Raw genomic sequence first — 20,693 nt, forward strand, 5'->3', positions numbered from 1 at the left:
CGAAAAATTCAGATCCCCTTAAAATAGGTTCCCCTTAAAAATAAAGAAATACGTGTTTTAGGATTTTTCCGAATTCCAAACTGTTCTCGAGTTTTCAGGGGTGGCAACTTTTTTTAAACACCCTGTATGTTCAATATAGACGTATTACCTATATTCTTTGAGCTTGCATGTGTCTCGAAGATGAAAGGAGAAAAATTTAATATTAAAACCGGAGGAAAAAATTCTTTGCAGATTTCCAGTAGAAATGACGTATTGTGTATATGAGCCTTGGTATTATATGCATTTGGATGTGCGAATAATGCTGCACCTCGCTTATTAAGCCTACGCGCCTACCTATGTAGGTATACTTACTCTTTATATAAGATTATGTATATTAGATACCTACAATCTTATGCCATTGCCATACGGTCTCATAAGAATATTTACAGTCGAGTCGGTTATTCTCTGGGTTTATAAAAATGTCAGAATTGGGTATTCGAGGTTTCTATACCTACCCAATTCTAAAGTTACATTTGTTTGTTAACTTAACTAAAGCATTCTAGTGAAATAAAAATATAAGGTTCAACTTACGGGCACATTTGTACAGTAGGTTGGTTTGAGCTATGTCTCCTTCACTAAGTTTGATACGTTGTCCAATCTCAGGTCTCTTGTTTGTGCCTCTCCTTTGATAGTCTATGGGCTGAATAGTGTCTAAATAGGAACCCTGGAACACGAATTTTATTGGATTACTAAGGATAGGTAGATACTTTATTTTATAACGTCTATCTATGTATGTAGGTACCTATCTATTATTTTTACTTGTTGAGTTTTCATTAGTGACCAAACGGATGTCAAAGTAGGTATGTTACCTACCCTCTTGTGATACAAAGTCCTTCAGCTGGTGCCTCGAGTTTCCAGACGCATTCCTTGTTACTTTGATAATCCTCAGGATAGTTAGGTGACTCCAGATGACCAGTAGGTGTGTCTGTGAGACTCCATTCCCCTCCACACACCGCTGTGAATATGCAAAGTATAGAACGTTTATAAGTTAGTATTAATAATCCAGGCTAATTAGATACAGGTACATACTGATAAATACCAAATTACCAATCAAATGAAATTGTTTAGACCGAATCGCGGGTTTGATTCCGCCCGGAGCGAACAACTAGACAGATAAGGTTCGTTCTTGGAACGGTTGGCTTTCTCCAATCCTGTCCTAGAAAGTTTGCAACATGTTTGTTAGGGAATGTTATCTTCTTACCTTCATAATTGACTGAGAATCCTCTATGTCCTATTTGGTTTGGTGACGTCACATAACTGATGAGCATTCTACTTCCAGTGGAGACGATAGGGTCTTCCAGTTTACCTTTGCCGCAGTACCGACCTGAAATATAAAGTTGAAGCCCATGAAATCAAATAAGCCATTTGTTAATCATGTAGAAATTTCCGGATTGAATGAAAACCATCAAGTGCACTTGTACGAGTGACATACAAATGGTTCAACGGTTTGCTTTCTGGTGTTCTCGTATTGGCCCAGCACCCAATTCGAAAGTATTGTGTCTCTTCTCGCCCATCTGATGAGAGACACTACGGAATACCGAGATAGACATGATATACAACACAGACCCGTAAAGTCCAATGTTGCATCTCCAAAACATAGATTTGAAAGCTGATAATATCTCACCTATAAGTTTTGACTTGTGCCAGTAACCGTCCTTGATCTCCAGATAGTCACTGTGCACTCGTACGAGTGACATACAAATGGTTCAACGGTTTGCTTTCTGGTGTTCTCGTATTGGCCCAGCACCCAATTGGAAAGTATTGTGTCTCTTCTCGCCCATCTGATGAGAGGCACTACGGAATACCGAGATAGACATGATATACAACACAGACCCGTAAAGTCCAATGTTGCACCTCCAAAACATAGATTTGAAAGCTGATAATATCTCACCTATAAGTTTTGACTTGTGCCAGTAACCGTCCTTGATCTCCAGATAGTCACAAGTTTATAACGTCTATATCTATGTAGGTACCTATTATTTTTACTTGTTGAGTTTTCATTAGTGACCAAACGGATGTCAAAGTAGGTATGTTACCTACCCTCTTGTGATACAAAGTCCTGTATCACTTGTAATGCAGTTAGCTAGGTATTTGTAATATTTGTAGCTTTTGAGACACAAGAATCCCCGGAGTTCTTATCAAAAACACTACTAGACTATTCATGAGGACATTCCTACATGTCAGGAGTATCCAAACTGTAACAATATGTATAATCCTGTCATCCTTCTCTCTTCGCTTCAGGAACGATAAGACCTTCGCTGCAGTCACAGTTCCCTCCAACCTGTTTGTTTACTTCTTGTGTAGCACATTGCATAATTATCTAGATACCAGGCGATCATAAGATTCGGGTTCTTTCACTGAGTGATCTTGCATTTTCTTACCTTGGAGAATGTGTTCCTGGCGTAATGCATAATAGAATCATAATCATATTGCAGTCCGAGAGAATTCACCTCCTCCTCCGTTAGTTTATTGAAGTTGTAGTCCTGACCTGAAATCAGGGAATGTGGCATGTCAACATATTGATCTCCACTTTGGAGAATTCCTATACCAACTATACTGTAACAAGGTAATCCTGTCATCCTTCTCTCTTCGCTTCAGGAACGATAAGACCTTCGCTGCAGTTACAGTTCCCTCCATCCAACCTGTTTGTTTCCTTCTTGTGAAGCACATTGCATAATTATCTAGATACCAGGCGATCATAAGATTCGGGTTCTTTCACTGAGTGATCCTGCATTTTCTTACCTTGGAGAATGTGTTCCTGGCGTAATGCATAATAGAATCATAATCATATTGCAGTCCGAGAGAATTCACCTCCTCGCCGAAGGTAAACTGAGCAAAAGGAGGTATAAAACCGAGCCTCAGTAGAAAACTTTTCATTCAATCTTAGTACTAATAATGGACTATGTAGGTAGTAGTATAGGTAATTGTAATTTTAGGTATTCAATCAGTCTAAATATAGAAATGTAGGTACCTACTTAGTTGAAGTCTTGGAAAATGAAAATTTAGGTAATGTGAATGAAACCGAAGGTATTTATTGCTTTCAGTTAATCCCTGCTAGCGTAGATACAATTTTTATTGGATACTTAAAAAAGTGTAGGTAATATTCCACTGGAAAAGTACCTAAATCTCTCTGAATAGTTATAATGAGTAAAGAGTACCAAAACCTACTTTGTAAGAGTGCCAAACTAATATCATACGTACCTATGTAAATGTAGATACACTATGTACACATGGAACTATGTACATAAGCCAGATAAGTATATTAGGTCTAATGAATACATTACTGTGCCTAAAGAAGTATTATTCCAAAATACCTAAAACTTTACTTATGGTGAGCGAGGTACATAACAATAATAACTATCGTCTTTTACAAGCTATGAGTAGTAGACAAACTAAACCTAATGTAAACAACCTTGTAAGTGACTTTACACTTTGTACAAAACAACATCAACGGAAATTTCAATGGTCTACTTTGTAAGAGTGCCAAACTAATATCATACGTATGTAAATGTAGATACACTATGTACACATGGAACTATGTACATAAGTCAGATAAGTATATTAGGTAATGAATACATTACTGTGCCTAAAAAAGTATTATTCCAAAATACCTAAAACTTTACTTATGGTGAGCGAGGTACATAACAATAATAACTATCGTCTTCTACAAGCTACGAGTAGTAGACAAACTAAACCTAATGTAAACAACCTTGTAAGTGACTTTACACTTTGTACAAAACAACATCAACGGAAATTTCAATGGAATCATCTCGTAAGTGTCCGTGACATCGCACTTTCAACTTTCAAATCGATCAAAGTACTCGCCAGGAGTTGGAACAGACGAGACTTAACAAAATAACAAATGGGCCCGGTGAAAAAATAACAAAGTGGGGGTAATCACTGGAAATTTTTCAGATGAATTTGATCCTTGAACTTTCACTGGGAAAGGACCAACTTGAAAGTTCAGACTTTGAAATGTGGATCGGCGCGTGTCAGGAATAACTATGTGATAAATCGCGTTATATTATCTGATAAGAGAAATTTCCGGAAACAGAGTTTTAAGTGTGACAAAGTTCCCCGATTTGCCGTACCACAGCCTATGAAAATGCAAAAAAATTGCAGACCTGAGGACCTAGATAGGTATAAATGCCAAACCGTTATAAATATTACCTATCAAGATTTCATATTTGTTTACAAATTATTCAACTTTTAAGAGCAAGGAAAAATATATTGTAAGAACATGAATTCAGGAGTAGGTACATAAAGGAAAGTTGAAAGGGCCAAATCGCCAAATGTCGACAACGAACTTCTCTGACATGGGTTGAATTGTGTAAACATTGTTTTCGGTTACATCATCATAAACAAAACAAAAGCGGAACTGTTGAGGATGAGGTGTTTGTAAGATGAATAAGATAATAATGTTCGTAAATAGGTACCTAGTTCCCTATTACAAATGCGGGGTAAAACACACAAACACAAAATATCTGGGAATAACAAATCATTATTGGTACGTAATGTATTGTTTTGGTGGTTGTAGGTAAGTTCTGGAACGGTGAAAAAATAACAAAGTGGGGTAATCACTGGAAATTTTTCAGATGAATTTGATCGTTGAACTTTCACTGGGAAAGGACCAACTTGAAAGTTCAGACTTTGAAATGTGGATCGGCGCGTGTCAGGAATAACTATGTGATAAATCGCTCGGTGAAAAAATAACACAGTGAGGGTAATCACTGGAAATTTTTCACATGAATTCGACCCTTGAACTTTCACTGGGAAAGGACCAACTTGAAAGTTCAGACTTTGAAATTTGGATCAGCGCTTGTCAGGAATAAATATTATGTGATAATGATAACTCTCCTTATATTATCTGATAGGAGAAATCTCTGGAACCAAAATTCTAAACGCGACAAAGTTCCTCGGTTTGGCGTGCCACAGCTAATAAAAATGCAAAAAATTGCAAATCTTAGTGCATACCTACATGGATATAAATGCCAAACTATTAGATTATTAGAATGTATCAAGATTTCATATTTGCTTACAAATTATTCAACTTTTTAGAGCAAGGAAGAAGATTTTGTAAGAACAGAAATTTAGGAAAGTAAATAAGGAAAGTTGAAAAGGCCAAATGTCGACAACGAACTTCTCTGACATGGGTTGAATTATGTAAGCATTGTTTTGGGTTACATCATCATTAACAAAAGCTGTTGAGGATGAGGTGCTTGTAAGATGAATATGATAATAATGTTCGTAAATAGGTGCTACCTAATTCCCATTACAAATCCAGGGTAAAACACACAAACACAATATACCTATCTGGAAATAACAAATCATTAGTACCTACGTATTATTATTACATAGTACGTAATGTATTGTTTTGGTGGTTTTCGGTAAGTTCTGGATAAATCATAATGGACGGACGCGAAAAATCCAGAAATAACACTTGATAACACAGAATCGTAAAATAATATGACGTCTTTTTTGACAATCACCTCATTTATGAGCGAAGAGCCATCTTTATCGGTTCAATGTCTTCGGACAGTCTTTTTCCAAAAGTGTTAGCAGCGTCCTGAACTACCTACAGTACCTATCCTACCTGATCGGTAATCGTTAGTTACATACATAAGTACAAAGTTGCAAATGTTTACCTACTTATGTATGTATCCATTTGCCAGTATTGCTCACAGTCGAACATTCGTGGTAGAAATGAGGTAAATAGAAATTAATTCTCAGAACAAGAATTCTATCCGAGTTTCCAACCTATCTCAGCTAGGAGAAGTTCGCATGATAATACGTATGTCCCTTCGTACATATTGGACGGACGCGAATAATCCAGAAATAACCGTGCTTGATAACACAGAATCGTAAAATGATATTACGTCTTTTTTTTGACAATCACCTCATTTATGAGAGAAGAGCCGTCTATATCGGTTCAATGTTTTTGCACAGTCTTTTTCCAAAAGTATTAGAAGGGTCCCGAACTACCTACAGTGCCTATCCTACCTGATCGGTAATCGATGGTTACGTTAGATAGTTGCTAATGGTACTATGTATATCCATTTACCAGTATTGCTCACAGTCGAATATTCGTGGTAGAAATGAGGTAATTAGGTAAATAGCAATTAATTCTCAGAACAAGAATTCTATCCGAGTTTCCAACCTATCTCAGCTAGGAGAAGTTCGCATGATAATACGTATGTCCCTACGTCACTAACAAGTTGGAAGTATTTTCTTCAGTTTGTTTTGATGAGTGTATTCACAGTGCATATCGCATGTCTGAAATTGACTGCAGATTATGTTGTGTCTTTGAGTTCTGGGTACTTGGTCCGATGTTTGTAACTATGCCACTCTGAAGAATTCTGTGGCTTGATACGTCAGCACTAAATGACGAAGTGTTCTTGTCTTGGTTAAAAACGTGAAGAGTGCTTGAATTAAGTTCCTGCAAAGGAAAGCTTCATAGGGTTGTTGTATAGGCGTTAATAGTTACATGTCTAATAGAAAAGAGAATCCTTCCTCCCATCTCTAAAGAACAATGTAAGCTTCGCCATCTACTAATCTACTCAATAAGAATTAGGATCCTTGGTTTCCAGCTTCCAGCAGCTCATTTCCTCATGGTCACTGGTCCAGTTATGCGCCACATTCGACGTTGCTTATCTCCACAAATCTCAAGAGCTCTGTATGTTGTTATTGTTTTCCACAAGATTATCTGTTTTTGAAAGTTGACAAATGCGCTTCCAAAAAGTTCCTTTTATTCCACCTAACCGTATTACCCCCCAGAAAGTTACGTCAATTCCTTGTATTCATCTTTTTGTTGTTTTCAAATGAATTTTCTAAACTCAAGGCGTTTTGGCAGCACATCCTCTAATATTAGTGGAGATGCCTCGGCTCCTATTTCTTCTATTCAAGTGATACGTCAACATCAGATGACGAAGTGTTCTTATCTTGGTAAAAAAAACTTGAAGAACGCTTGAATTAAGTTCCTTCAAAGGAAAGCTTCATCGGATTGACGTACATAAATAATATGCGTTCCTAGTTTCATGTCTAGAAGATAACAGAAACTTTTTCCCCCCATCTCTGAAGAACAATGTAATATTTACCATCTACTATTCTGTTCAATAAGAATTTAGATCCTTGGTTTCCAGCAGCTCATTTCCTCATGGTCGCCGGTCCAGTTATGCGCCACATTCGACGTTGCTTATCTCCACAAATCTCAAGAGCTCTGTATGTTGTTATTGTTTTCCACAAGATTATCTTATCAAAATCATGAATCATTTCATTTTTACTTTCAGCATTGAACAAATCAGGGCTCAATTTCTGCAATACCGTAAACCTTCCTGATATGAAATGGACCCAGCTCTACATAAATAAAAGTTCAAATAAGCAAACTGTGGTTGAAAATGAAAATCATGAATCATTTCATTTTTACTTTCAGCATTGAACAAATCAGGGCCCAATTTCTGCAATACCGTAAACCTTCCTGATATGAAATGGACCCAGCTCTACATAAATAAAAGTTCAAATAAGCAAACTGTGGTTGAAAACCTTAAAGATCATATTTCCATATGTCCCAACTCTCAGTTAGGTGTTTGAATGGGATAATGAAGAAATAAAATTGTCAAAAAATAATAAGACAAGATACATATACATGCCTACCTGAGATCAACTTTGGATAAAAGTACATCAAATGTTCTTGACTTCTTATCTGAAAATCCTTTTCAGTGATGAGACTGATGAAGTTTCCAATAGATCCCCTTATCTTCCACGTCTGTTTACATGGATAGTCACCACATAAATCGTAAGTCGCACTATGTTATCTAATGTAAGTACCTATTATGTGCCTTCATGATTGAGAACAATAAAGAACCCAAAGCTGGTGCGTGCAACAAAACTAAATAGTTCACAACATGTTTGTTTTCCACCTGCAACATTTTTTATGACGTCTCTAGTCTTGTTAGGAGTCAGGTGTGATTCTGTATCAGTAAAACATCATTAGTAGAAACAACTGCTAGAATAGGTATTTCTCTGACATTCTTCTAAATTTTAGAAACATCTACATATGTAATTAAGTGCAACTCCTATTCATCTGTTTAGAATTGTATACTCTTAATTGCCTATACTTCAATGTAAACAAATACAAGACATTACAAACAAAGGGCGACATTATTGCCCAGGTAAACTCTGAAAACCAGCCCTGTCAAGCCACAGACAATAACACTGGCTCTTTTGAGGGTACCTGAATGGGACTATGGTCAAGTCCGTCTCAGGAAGTCCCCTCCGGCAAAAATCGCCATCAACTTTCTTTTCCTGCAAATGGCCTCCATTTCTCTGAACTGTCTCACAAAAACTAAAAACGAACAACTACGTCGGGCGAAAACGTTTTGTTGGAAAACACTTTCACGCAGCGCAATATATTTCACGCTCCTGCCGACGTGTTCGGTTCCGCGCTGCGCAGAAAACACGTCGCTAGGAAACCGTACCTTTAAATATGAGACCAATATCTGCACACACTACGTATCAAGCACTAGGTATTAGAGTTATCTCAGGAATCCCTTATCCAGCCTTATCAGTAAACGAGCCTCATAAGTACGAGTACAGTGAGACATTTATTGTTGTGCACAAACTGCGGGCCGCATGCGGCCCGCCAACTCCTTTTGTGCGGGGCGCGAGCTCATTTCGATTTTCAAGGAAAAATCAATTTTGAGGGAAAAAAGTAAAAAAAAAAAAATGCTGAAGAAAATAAAAATGTGTTAAGAGGATTTTTATTATTATTTTTCTGAATTTGATCTAGAACCTATTTTTCAAAAATTTAGGATGCGGCCCGCGGTCACCTTGAGTTTGTGCACCCCTGAACTATAGTATTCAGTACTAAAGTACCTATTTAGTATTTAGAAATCTCTCATAGATTACCTGTTTAAGTGGTTTGTGTACATAATTGAAAGAAGTTTCTCTTTCCAGTTAAGTAAATCTGGTACAATATCATCAAGTATATGAACTGTCAGCAAATTGTTCAATGATTTTCAACACTTCCTCTGCTGTCACTGTACTGTGACTGAATGACAAATAGGTACCTATCTATCTACCGTACCTCACAGTAGGTAACACAATGAAAATCATGAATCATTTCATTTTTACTTTCAGCATTGAACAAATCAGGGCCCAATTTCTGCAATACCGTAAACCTTCCTGATATGAAATGGACCCAGCTCTACATAAATAAAAGTTCAAATAAGCAAACTGTGGTTGAAAACCTTAAAGATCATATTTCCATATGTCCCAACTCTCAGTTAGGTGTTTGAATGGGATAATGAAGAAATAAAATTGTCAAAAAATAATAAGACAAGATATACATGCCTACCTGAGATCAACTTTGGATAAAAGTGCATCAAATGTTCTTGACTTCTTATCTGAAAATCCTTTTCAGTGATGAGACTGATGAAGTTTCCAATAGATCCCCTTATCTTCCACGTCCAACTGTTTTAATGCCTTATCACTCTCTTGTCAACAAATGAAAAATCACAAATAGGTTCAACAAAATTCGAAGAAAAAAGTTCACACAGTAATAAAAATTCAAAATCCTAAATATTGGGAGAAAATTCAACTGACAGATGAACTATTTCGAACTTTTGCTCCGCAAATGAAGTGGCGGTAAAAACTTTCGAACAAATACAAAATGTCAACAATGAAATTACAACTGCTATCGTAACGATTAATAAATACTTTCGAACTAATTTAGCACGGTACGAAAATCAGCTGCAGAGAACTTGTACTGGATCTCAACTAAAACTATTCAACATAGGAACCTGAACACATGATTTGAGTAAAAAAGTTGGTATAGCATAAGTAGAGATAGTGGGGGAACCTGATATAGTGTAGCCACTACAGTGGAATATTATTCATGCTGTCTGAGAGAGGTAGTAGAGGTACCTGTGTATCAAGGCCAAACATAAATAAATATATCAATGTAATGTGTAGGAGAAGGAAAACCCACCTGATTCTGGAACCAATAAAAACTGACACGACTAAAGATGTAATGGATGGTAATGGGTGTGACGAATTAATTTAGTTTATCCTTGTCTTCACTTACACAAATAAATACTCATACACTTCTGGCTATAGGGATCTTCATTATATTCCTAGTTGAAAAAAAAAAAAAAAAATCTTCCTTGTTGTCTGATTCATAGATTGGTTCTAGATTAGAGAATATTTCTGATTGGTCATGACGTAATGTGAAAAACACAATAGTTATCTAATAATCAGCGAGTGATGTTCTCGGAGGCCATACTATACTTGGTTTGTTTTTATTTTTCAAGATTATGTGAGTACTTGCTTGGTAAAATGATCATCCTCATTATCATCATCAGTAGTTAAGTCTACTTGCTTTTATATACGAGTAGGTACGTCTTCAATTCAGTCTGTACAATGGAATATACCTTATTTATCCTCCTAGGATAAGACTGAAAAGTCGCTTTACCCCACATTCTAAACAAGGTCTTACGTATTTGGACATTTTATGGATTATCTGTAGGTACTTGCTCAGTTAAAGGAAGGTACCTATTTGCTTCAGTTAAAGGAAGTACATATGTAGGTAGGTATAGGTTCCTGTCTAGAATCAATCTAAATTCTACATTTGATTCGTAGTTGGTTCACTACATTTCTACGTCAAACAAGAAGTTCAATCTACTTATTTGGTTTGATCTCAATCAATCACTTCCGTATTTGCGCGTGAGCGGTTTATAGTGGTTAGAACACTTGTGTCTTGTGTCGACCTACCAATTGGATACTTACATGGTTCTAGATACAATTCATGTACTTCAGTATGTACGAGTAAGTATACCTATGTACATATGTATTTGTAATTCATGTTATGACCAAAGGCAACGTAAGAAGACTTGGAAGAAAGTTCAAATAGGGTCACCTGTTGCCTGCAACTCACAGACAGGTTTTAGCTTTGGACTACCTATCTCACGGATACAGAAAGTAAGTAAGCTTTGGCCTCCTCAGGAACTCACTTGGGAGCTTGGGACTGGACAACATCTGAACCTTTTTTCTGCGATATTATCCAACAGCTAGCTGACTAACTTGACTGGAAGTACTCCACTTCCTTTGACTCTTTTAACTACTTATTTGAGAAGTTACCTCTTCACTTAGGTATTAAACTAGCATTTAGTATCTTCGGATTTGAGAACGGGTAGGATAAAATATTAGGATATTGAATTGACAATAAATACAATATATCCTGGTCAAGAATTACAGATTCCCTTTAAACAAAGTAGATGAATCCTAGTTGGTTCAATTGGCTACCATTGAATTTAGAGCTGGGAGACCGGGGTTCGATTTCCAGCAGTGATACATTGGGAAGGTCATTGCAGATTAAGTTCAAACGGATGAATTCCTGGATGGAAAGTTCGAGTCTTCACACGCGCTCTCATGACATCAGGGTCAAATGCAAGAAGTTATTAGGCACGTGGCTCCTAAACTAGATAAAATACACTTGGTACACACACACATCCTGATCTTGAGTTATAAACTTTTGAAGAATGTGGAATATTAGGCACGTGGCTCCTAAACTAGATAAAATACACTTGGTACACACACACATCCTGATCTTGAGTTATAAACTTTTGAAGAATGTGATAGAATGTCCTAACATCAGAAACCAGTTTGAACTTCTAAAACTACACAAATGGAATAAATTATTGATTTGGATTATTCAATAAATATACTCATTCACTTATCATAGAACTTGAGTCATTCATAATCATACACATCTTAGTCATTTTTATAAAATTGTTCACATGAGTCAAGAATGTTCCTCATGGGTTGCTTGGTTTTAAGCTTGAATAGGTACAGTCCCTTTATCGTTTCAAGAATCAACGAGTGGTCTTGGTCAACCAATCATGATCAATAAATAGTTAATCAATAAATCATGGATGAACTGGATATCAAATCATGGATGGACTGGATATCAATTACGGAAAGAGTTACCTACACAACCAAGATCCTTGAATTTTATACATGTTCAAAATTCATGTTTGGGTACCTCAACATTGCACTTTGTTCTTGGTTAACCTCTCAATGTTCAATGACTCAACATCACTTCTACTAATCCCACTCTAAAATCAGGAGTGGTCGGAAGTCACAGTTGCTTTTATGACTTGCTGAACTAAACTCATTTCCGCATGACAAGTAGGAAGCAGTATCAGAGAGATTTAAAAGTGAGAGTTTTGAAGTTCCAATTGCCTACGAAAAAATTGAGTCAATGAAGTACAGAAAAGATTCAAAGAGTTTTGGGCTTTTTGTGTTTGACACAAAAAGCCCACTCCGATACTTAGGTGTACGGGCAAACAGCCCTAAGGGATGGGTTAAGTTTCTACGAAGGGTCGTAATTCACGCTAATAAAAGTTTCCTAAAAGGGAGACCTTACCCTGCTATCATCAGTCTAGATCACCTAGGACATACAAGGAGTTCAGGTTTTGTGTACAATCACTGTGAGATAGGCACCAATCCTTTCTCATGGACACGGAAAGAAAGATCATCAGCCCTGGTACATACCCGCCCAGCATGGAGTAGTACCTACATATCTTCCATTTTGATTGTATTAGACGAAAAAGATAAGATATAGATTCTCTATAATCTATAATAAGTCATTACGGATATTAAAACCTAGTCACCAAGACTAATTTCAATCATACAGGAAACACCGAGACATTTTCACCAAATAGTGAGGATTGAGGTCAGACTAGTGATTAGGGATCCAATCGTAAAATACATATTTGGGCCAGAACCAAAATGTCAGCCTCGGCTCTAATACTACTCTAACAAGAATGATGATAAACGCCGACCCCGTATGCAGGGAAAAAGCAAAGAACGATGTCTTAATGATGTTTACGACCGTATTTTGCCGTCTTTTGTTGATTGTATCAATTTGTTTTCAACTTTAAGGGAAAAAGCAAAGAACGATGTCTTAATGATGTTTACGACCGTATTTTGCCGTCTTTTGTTGATTGTATCAATTTGTTTTCAACTTTAGGTATTGAACAAGCATACCTATAGAAAAGGAGATATTTCTAGTAAGATATTTCTAGTTAGAATCGGGTTGGACGTATCAAATAAGGCCTGCCGCACATTAAAAGCGTTGTCGCACGATGCAACCTGAAAATCCGAACCTATGAAAATGATGCAAACCTCTTACAATCGAGATATTTCTAGTTAGAATCGGGTTGGACGTATCGAATAAGGCCTGCCGCACATTAAAAGCGTTGTCGCACGATGCAACCTGAAAATCCGAACCTATGAAAATGATGCAAACCTCTGACAATCTAGGAGACCTAAGGCTAACAAGCTGGGTCCGTCCCTCCTGGATTTTTTTAGCCCGTAGTTTATTCGTTAAAGAAAATCAGTACCTATGTACCTACCTAATTTGTCTAATATTCAGTTTATTATTATTCTGAACAAGCATACCTATAGAAAAGGAGATATTTCTAGTTAGTATCGGGTTGAACGTATCGAATGAGGCCTGCCGCACATTAAAAGCGTTGTCGCACGATGCAACCTGAAAATCCGAACCTATGAAAATGATGCAAACCTCTTACAATCTAGGAGACCTAAGGCTAACAAGCTGGGTCCGTCCCTCCTGAATTTTTTTAGCCCGTAGTTTATTCGTTAAAGAAAATCAGTACCTATGTACCTACCTAATTTGTCTAATATTCAGTTTATTATTATTTTTGTTTTAATTTTACTTTCATGTGATGATTTAAAATCAAGACTAGAGCCCGTTCTCCCTTTATTCCTTTTATTGTTTCCTAATAACTACCATTATAATATTTAAGTCACCCATCCATTTATTGGCCTTGCTTAACATAGGTGACGCTAAAACCGGTCTTAAATTATCGACTGTTTAGACTGCTGGGGTAAAGGGACTTCTTAGTCTCATTCAGGCAGGATGAACAACGACAGGATGCTCTGTCTAATTTAATTTCCACATCAATTGACCTCACATCTCGTGTTAGTAGGTAGCTAAAATGTAATTTATTATGCCTGTGAATGTCATAGCATTCTCTTGTGCCTAGGTCCTGGTTGTTAATTCAAGTGACAGCGTAAATGACGTCATTCCATATTGCCATAGGTACACATACCTACGGAATGTAAAATGTACCTCCTACATCCTCGGTTATCATAAAATGTAAAAGGGAATGACCTGTAACAAACTGATAGTACCTAAGGTCCTAAGGTATAGTAAAGATATAAGTTTGTAGCTATTGTATAAAAACAATGGAAAAAATCATGTACATACCTATACCAGGATTACCTACTTATGTAGGTAGATACCTAGTTACCTAGTAATTATAGGAAAATTATAGGTATCTATGTAACTATGTATCTTGCAGGCTTGTAGGTACTATCATGTACATTTGACAAAAATTCAAGCCAATATAGGTACCGTGTACCTACCTACCTAATACCTAGGTATGTGTTGTGTAGGCATAACTTGTTTTATGGTTACATGTGAACATGAATTTATTACTTTAAATAAATTTATATTTATAAACTTTATTATACAACGAGTTTGCGAATTGACTTCCTGTCTCAGTTATCAGTCCACTAGTAGTTGTAATCTGTTCGAATTGTCCACCGAAAAGACGGCAATTAAAAATATGACCTTGTGAGATAATAAAACCAATTCCAGAAAAAGAAAACAAACTCGTTTCTTTATAGATTAGATCCTATCTTATCCTTATTACATAGACAACTTCACAGCTTAACCCCACACACAAAAAGCCCAATCTGAGGTTTAGGTGTAGGGGCTAGATGGGTTAAGCTTCTACGAATCTTTACATGGACAATTGGAAGTCACATGGGGAATCAAAGATTGTTTAAAGATACAGTGAATCATGACAGAGGTAGAAGTTTGTTTTCAGTGAAATGTGTGCTCAAAATCATCATCTTGAAGTACCTACCTTGAAAAGTTCATAATTTCATTCTTACATAATTCTGAAGGTTTTTCTTCAAAACCTACAGAAAAAAAAATCACTTCTAATTTCAATTACTTATATACCTAAGTTATGTACCTTTATGTAGGTATGCAGTAGGTACCTATGTATAATACAGTAGATATTAACTAATAATTTACAAAGCACACACTTCGTGCACCTTTGTAAAAGGGTGTACCTATAAGTGCTGCGAGACCGAAAGATTTGGGAATCACTGTTTTAAAGTGAAACAAAAGAGAGAGAAAGAGAGTTGGAGATACTGGTACCTAAAGAGAGAGATAGAATGAGGAAAAGCAAGGTAGAAAAGGATGGAGAAAGAGGAAATGGGAGGTAGAAAAAAAAATCACTTCTAATTTCAATTACTTATATACCTAAGTTATGTACCTTTATGTAGGTATGCAGTAGATACCTATGTATAATACAGTAGATATTTAACTAATAATTTACAAAGCACACACTTCGTGCACCTTTGTAAAAGGGTGTACCTATAAGTACCGCGAGACCGAAAGATTTGGGAATCACTTTTTTAAAGTGAAACAAAAGAGAGAGAGAGAGTTGGAGATACTGGTACCTAAAGAGAGAGATAGAATGAGGAAAAGCAAGGTAGAAAAGGATGGAGAAAGAGGGAGTGGGAGGTTTAAGGTACGGTTTCCTAGCGACGTGTTTTTTGCGTCGTGGTTGACGTGATACGCTGAGCGTTTCACGTCGGGCACAGAAAGAGGAAATGGGAGGTTAGAGTGAGAGCGAGAGGTAAGGGGGAAAATTATTTGAGAACGATTGATCGAGAGAAAAATGAAATGAGAGAGGGAGAGCGACAGAAAGAGAGAGAGAGAGAGAGAGGATGTGAGAAAGAGAAGGAGTAAGAGTGAGGCAGAGACACAAAAAACAAGCTGGGTCCGTCCCTCCGGGAATTTTTCAGCCTATAGTTTATTCGATCGTGATTAAAGAAAATCAGTACCTATGTACCTACGATGTGAGAAAGAGAAGGAGTAAGAGTGAGGCAGAGACACAAAAAAAATGTGTGAGAGAGGGAGGAGACGAGAGAAATATGAGGGAGAGAGAGATAGGTATATAGAAAGAGAGAAGGAGATATACAGAAAGAGGATAAAGGGACTGGGAGGGAGGGTGAGAGACAGAGAAGGGGGAGAGAGAAAGAGATAACTAATAATTTACAAAGCACACTTCGTGCACCTTTGTAAAAGGGTGTACCTATAAGTACTGCGAGACCGAAAGATTTGGGAATCACTGTTTTAAAGTGAAACAAAAGAGAGAGAGAGAGAGAGAGAGAGAGAGAGAGAGAGAGAGAGAGAGAGAGAGAGAGAGGGAGGGTGAGAGAAAGAGAGATTTGAGAGAGAGAGAGAGGGAGCAAGAGAAAAATGTAGAAACGCGAAAGTTTTTTTTTATATTATTATTCGGATCCAATTTTCTGCATTAATATTATGCAAGCCGTCCATTATTTTATACTTCGGGGGTTTCAAACTTTATTAATCAACAAAAAACCTTTTCAAATACGAAAATTGGAATTTTTTAAAAACACAATGGATAGGTAGGTACTCGGGAGTTTTAAAGAGGTTTAGAGTTGAGGAGAGTCGATAAAAAATAGAATGGAAAACTCTGATGAGAACAACAAGCTTTTCTTTTAAACTTTTATACTTTAGTTTATTTTTTAATTATATTCATTTTCCGTTGATGCTCAAGGGGTCTTACCGCGTTTTACTCTCAATCATCTCTCAATTTACAATGATACTCGTAAATACTAAATAGATACATAGGTACTTTCCAATAGCATCTTAATTTACAAAGCTACTAAGGATAAAATAAGGACCATTAGCCAAACGGTTCGTGATATCAAATCAAAGTACTACAAATGGTTGTACAGAATCACATGTCCACTTCAAAGAAATCTCGAAACTTTTAGGTACTGTATTTATTTACATAGGTACTGTATACATAGTCCAATAGCATCTTAATTTACAAAGCTACTTCTCTTCGTTTCTAAGGATACGTAAAATAAGGACCATATTAGCCAAACGGTTCGTGATATCAAATCAAAGTACTACAAATGGTTGTACAGAATCACATGTCCACTTCAAAGAAATCTCGAAACTTAAGTGGATTTTCTTCAAGGGTCAAAATTTATTAATTTAATAAAAAATTAATAATTTAACTTCTTACCGTTCATGATGTTTTCCCGTATGATCTGCACATGATTATCGCGATCAGGTCGGGTGTGTTCATGCCAAAATCCAACCACATGTCCAAGCTCATGCACAACGATACCAAACTTATCACAATTCTTCCCGATGGAGATTGCTTGCTGACCATTACCTCGCTTCCCTACGAATGAACAACATCTGAGGGAAACAAAGAGAGAACAGGATCGGTTGATTCATTAACATAACTATTAGTTTTACCAATGGGTGTGAAGTCAATGTTTGAATCAACCTCTGTGTCTGTCATAGGCGGTTCTTGCCTAAATTTTTGGGGGGGCTTGATTTTGAAGGTACACCTTCAAAATTTTGATTTAGCTTTATGTAAAAAACCCGGGGGTCAATGAACTGCAGACATGAAATTTCAGAAGTTCCCACATTGGAGCGAATAAATGAAAAACCGAAAACCAACTGTCAATAGACCCGGGGGTCAATGAACTGCAGACATGAAATTTCAGAAGTTCCCACATTGGAGCGAATAAATGAAAAACCGAAAACCAACTAAATGCTTGTTGACCAACATCTTCCAATAGACCCGGGGCGGGGGTTAATGAACTGCAGACATTAAATTTCAGAAGTTCCCACATTGGAGCGAATAAATGAAAAACCGAAAACCAACTTATAAAACTTTATTCACGAGTTGACTGTATTGTTCACTTTTACCTAATTTCATCCCAGGCTCAGACAAAACATTCGGATTTTCAATATTGAATGCTTGTTGACCAACATCTTCCAATAGACCCGGGGGTCAATGAACTGCAGACATTAAATTTCAGAAGTTCCCACATTGGAGCGAATAAATGAAAAACCGAAAACTAATAAAACTTTATTCACGAGTTGACTGTATTGTTCACTTTTACCTAATTTCATCCCAGGCTCAGACAAAACATTCGGATTTTCAATATTTTCTCTCTTTCCTGAATATGTAGGTATAAACTAACCTATGAGTTCATTTCTAACCTATGAGTTCCTTCTACTCTCCTGGAATTGAACCAGGCTCGCTCTCCTGAACAAAACTTGTGTACCTACTTTGCAGCATTTCACTCACCCGCACGGTTTCTCAGTGAAGAGAATATAATTAGGATGCTCCGTGCTGCTCCTCTCCACAAACTTGATATAACTAACCTATGAGTTCATTTCTAACCTATGAGTTCCGTCTACTCTCCTGGAATTGAACCAGGCTCGCTCTCCTGAACAAAAACTTGTGTACTTTGCAGCATTTCACTCACCCGCACGGTTTCTCAGTGAAGAGAATATAATTAGGATGCTCCGTGCTGCTCCTCTCCACAAACTTGCTCTCCTGGAATTGAACCAGGCTCGCTCTCCTGAACAAAACTTGTGTACTTTGCATTTCACTCACCCGCACGGTTTCTCAGTGAAGAGAATATAATTAGGATGCTCCGTGCTGCTCCTCTCCACAAACTTGACACAGGTAAAGTTCTCCCAATGTCTCATTGCCTGCTTGAACAGCGCCTTATGTTGTCCTCCAAAGTTCGAGTCAATCTCATACGGAATCACTCCATAGTCCCAGATACGCTCCTTACGTGCTGTCGCTGCCCTGGTATCCCTATGATGAACAGTGTATGCTTCTGGGAGACTGGTTTGTGATACTACTATAGTGGATGGGGAAGGTGGAATGGTGGTATTCAACTGGTGCTGGGGATGTTTGTGACGATGATGATGGGATGTAGTGTCCGGGGATGAAGATGAAGTGTTGGAGCTGATGTCATCAGAGAATCTGCAACATGAGTTTCGTTCACTGTTATTTTGAGAAATTTGTTGAATATCTTTGCACCTAATTGCCGATAGATGAATAATGAGCTTTTCAAGCATCAGGGTTTTGATAAGTATTTTTTTTTTTTAAGATGAGTGTTCCACCGCCGTTTTTATTTCGGCGGTGGAACACTCATAAAATAACCTTGTTAATCATTCCCATATAGGAGGTGCTAAATAATCTCATTTAATATCCTTGTGTTCCACTTGTATTCCTACCTACTACACGTGGAACAAAACAACAACCATCTAGGTATCATTAGGAGAAACACTTTCTTATTTCTAAATCCGACTTCAAAGCGTGAATACGATAGCAAAAATCGAAAATATTTTCAGTCAAAAGGGAGGATTTAGTTCAAATAAAGTATTAGGGAAGGTACCTAGCAACTTATTTCTTCTTTTCAAAATCTATTTCAATAAGAAACTCAAATAGAAGAGGATTTAATATTTCATAAAGTTTTAATCGCTCACGTACAGAAACTTAAGCTATTATTTTGTAGTGAAACGTAAAAGGGTGCTTTTCTTAATAAAATATTGACAGTGCTTATGCTTACATTTGGTTCACGATTTTCCCGTGTTCGAAACGTGACCCTCATTTCAAATGCCAAAAGGAAAATAGGTACCTAGTGTTTGCTAAATTATTGACGGAAAATACTTATATCGAGTGAGGTCATGATTTGAACTTGGGTAGCTAGGTTTGTAGGTAAATATATTACCTGTTACCTATGTACACTTACTTCTAATAAAGAGTTTTTACCTACAAAGAAAATAGGTACCTAGTGTTTGCTAAATTATTGACGGAAAATACTTATATCGAGTGAGGTCATCATTTGAACTTGGGTAGCTAGGTTTGTAGGTAAATATATTACCTGTTACCTATGTACACTTACTTCTAATAAAGAGTTTTTACCTACAAAGTGAGGTGAGAGGAAGAGGAACGGAAATAAGAAAAGAAATATTAACCGTAAGGGGAAGAGACAGAAAAAGATACGAAGTGGGAGAGAGAAAGAGAGAGAGAGGGAGGGAGAGAGAGAGAGGGAGGGACCGGAAAAGAAGAGAGAAAAAAAATGGCAAAACTTCCGAGATGTGATTAAAAATGTATTAAGAAATAGATCAGAGCTGTCTAAATGTGTACGCTATGGACCGTGTGTTACCTACCTAATTCGAGTATTATCTAGGTACAGTAGGTAGGTACCTATTATGTTACCTGTGTGAGAGAGAGTCCTACTATGTTTTATTTAAAAATACTCATAAGGAGTGTTCCTATCTATATTTTCTCCTATAAGATACATACTTACATACTAAAGCTATCATCTGAACCGCAGATAGGTACCTTGGTCATCATTGAAATAGGATTGATAGAGAAGGAAGAAGCAGTATGGGTTGAGGGTAGGTATTCAAATCAAATTTCAAATTCACGATTAGATAATAATTGACCGAAAGAAGTACAAAAATATCCTCATTCTATGATTTGACTTGGACTCGAAACATAAAGCTCTGCATCTATGAATTCCATCACGCTTACCAATACCAGTGAATTTTCTCTGAAATATGAAAAGTACGACCGAGTTGATATGGTTACATAACTTTTTAATTTTATGATTTGACTTGGTCTCGAAACATAAACCTCTGCATCTGAATTCCATCACGCTTACCGATACCTAACAGTGAATTTTCTCTGAAA

General features: G+C 36.9%; 1 protein-coding gene across 1 annotated transcript in view; it reads right to left on the bottom strand.

Moving 5' to 3' along the window:
- The window catches only part of LOC103509488 (tolloid-like protein 1), a 45,076-nt gene extending 24,725 nt beyond the window's left edge, over positions 1–20,351 (bottom strand). Inside the window, exons 1-5 of the mRNA XM_008474112.3 lie at positions 20,308–20,351; positions 18,597–18,974; positions 17,202–17,380; positions 2,421–2,527; positions 571–703 (exon numbers count right to left, since the gene is read on the bottom strand). Of these exons, the coding sequence (XP_008472334.1) occupies positions 571–703; positions 2,421–2,527; positions 17,202–17,380; positions 18,597–18,974; positions 20,308–20,351 (841 nt within the window). The remainder of the gene's footprint in view (positions 1–570; positions 704–2,420; positions 2,528–17,201; positions 17,381–18,596; positions 18,975–20,307) is intronic.
- Between the last annotated feature and the right edge of the window lie 342 nt (positions 20,352–20,693).

Source organism: Diaphorina citri, unplaced genomic scaffold, assembly GCF_000475195.1.
Source record: "Diaphorina citri unplaced genomic scaffold, Diaci psyllid genome assembly version 1.1 scaffold502, whole genome shotgun sequence".
NCBI lineage: Eukaryota > Metazoa > Arthropoda > Insecta > Hemiptera > Psyllidae > Diaphorina > Diaphorina citri.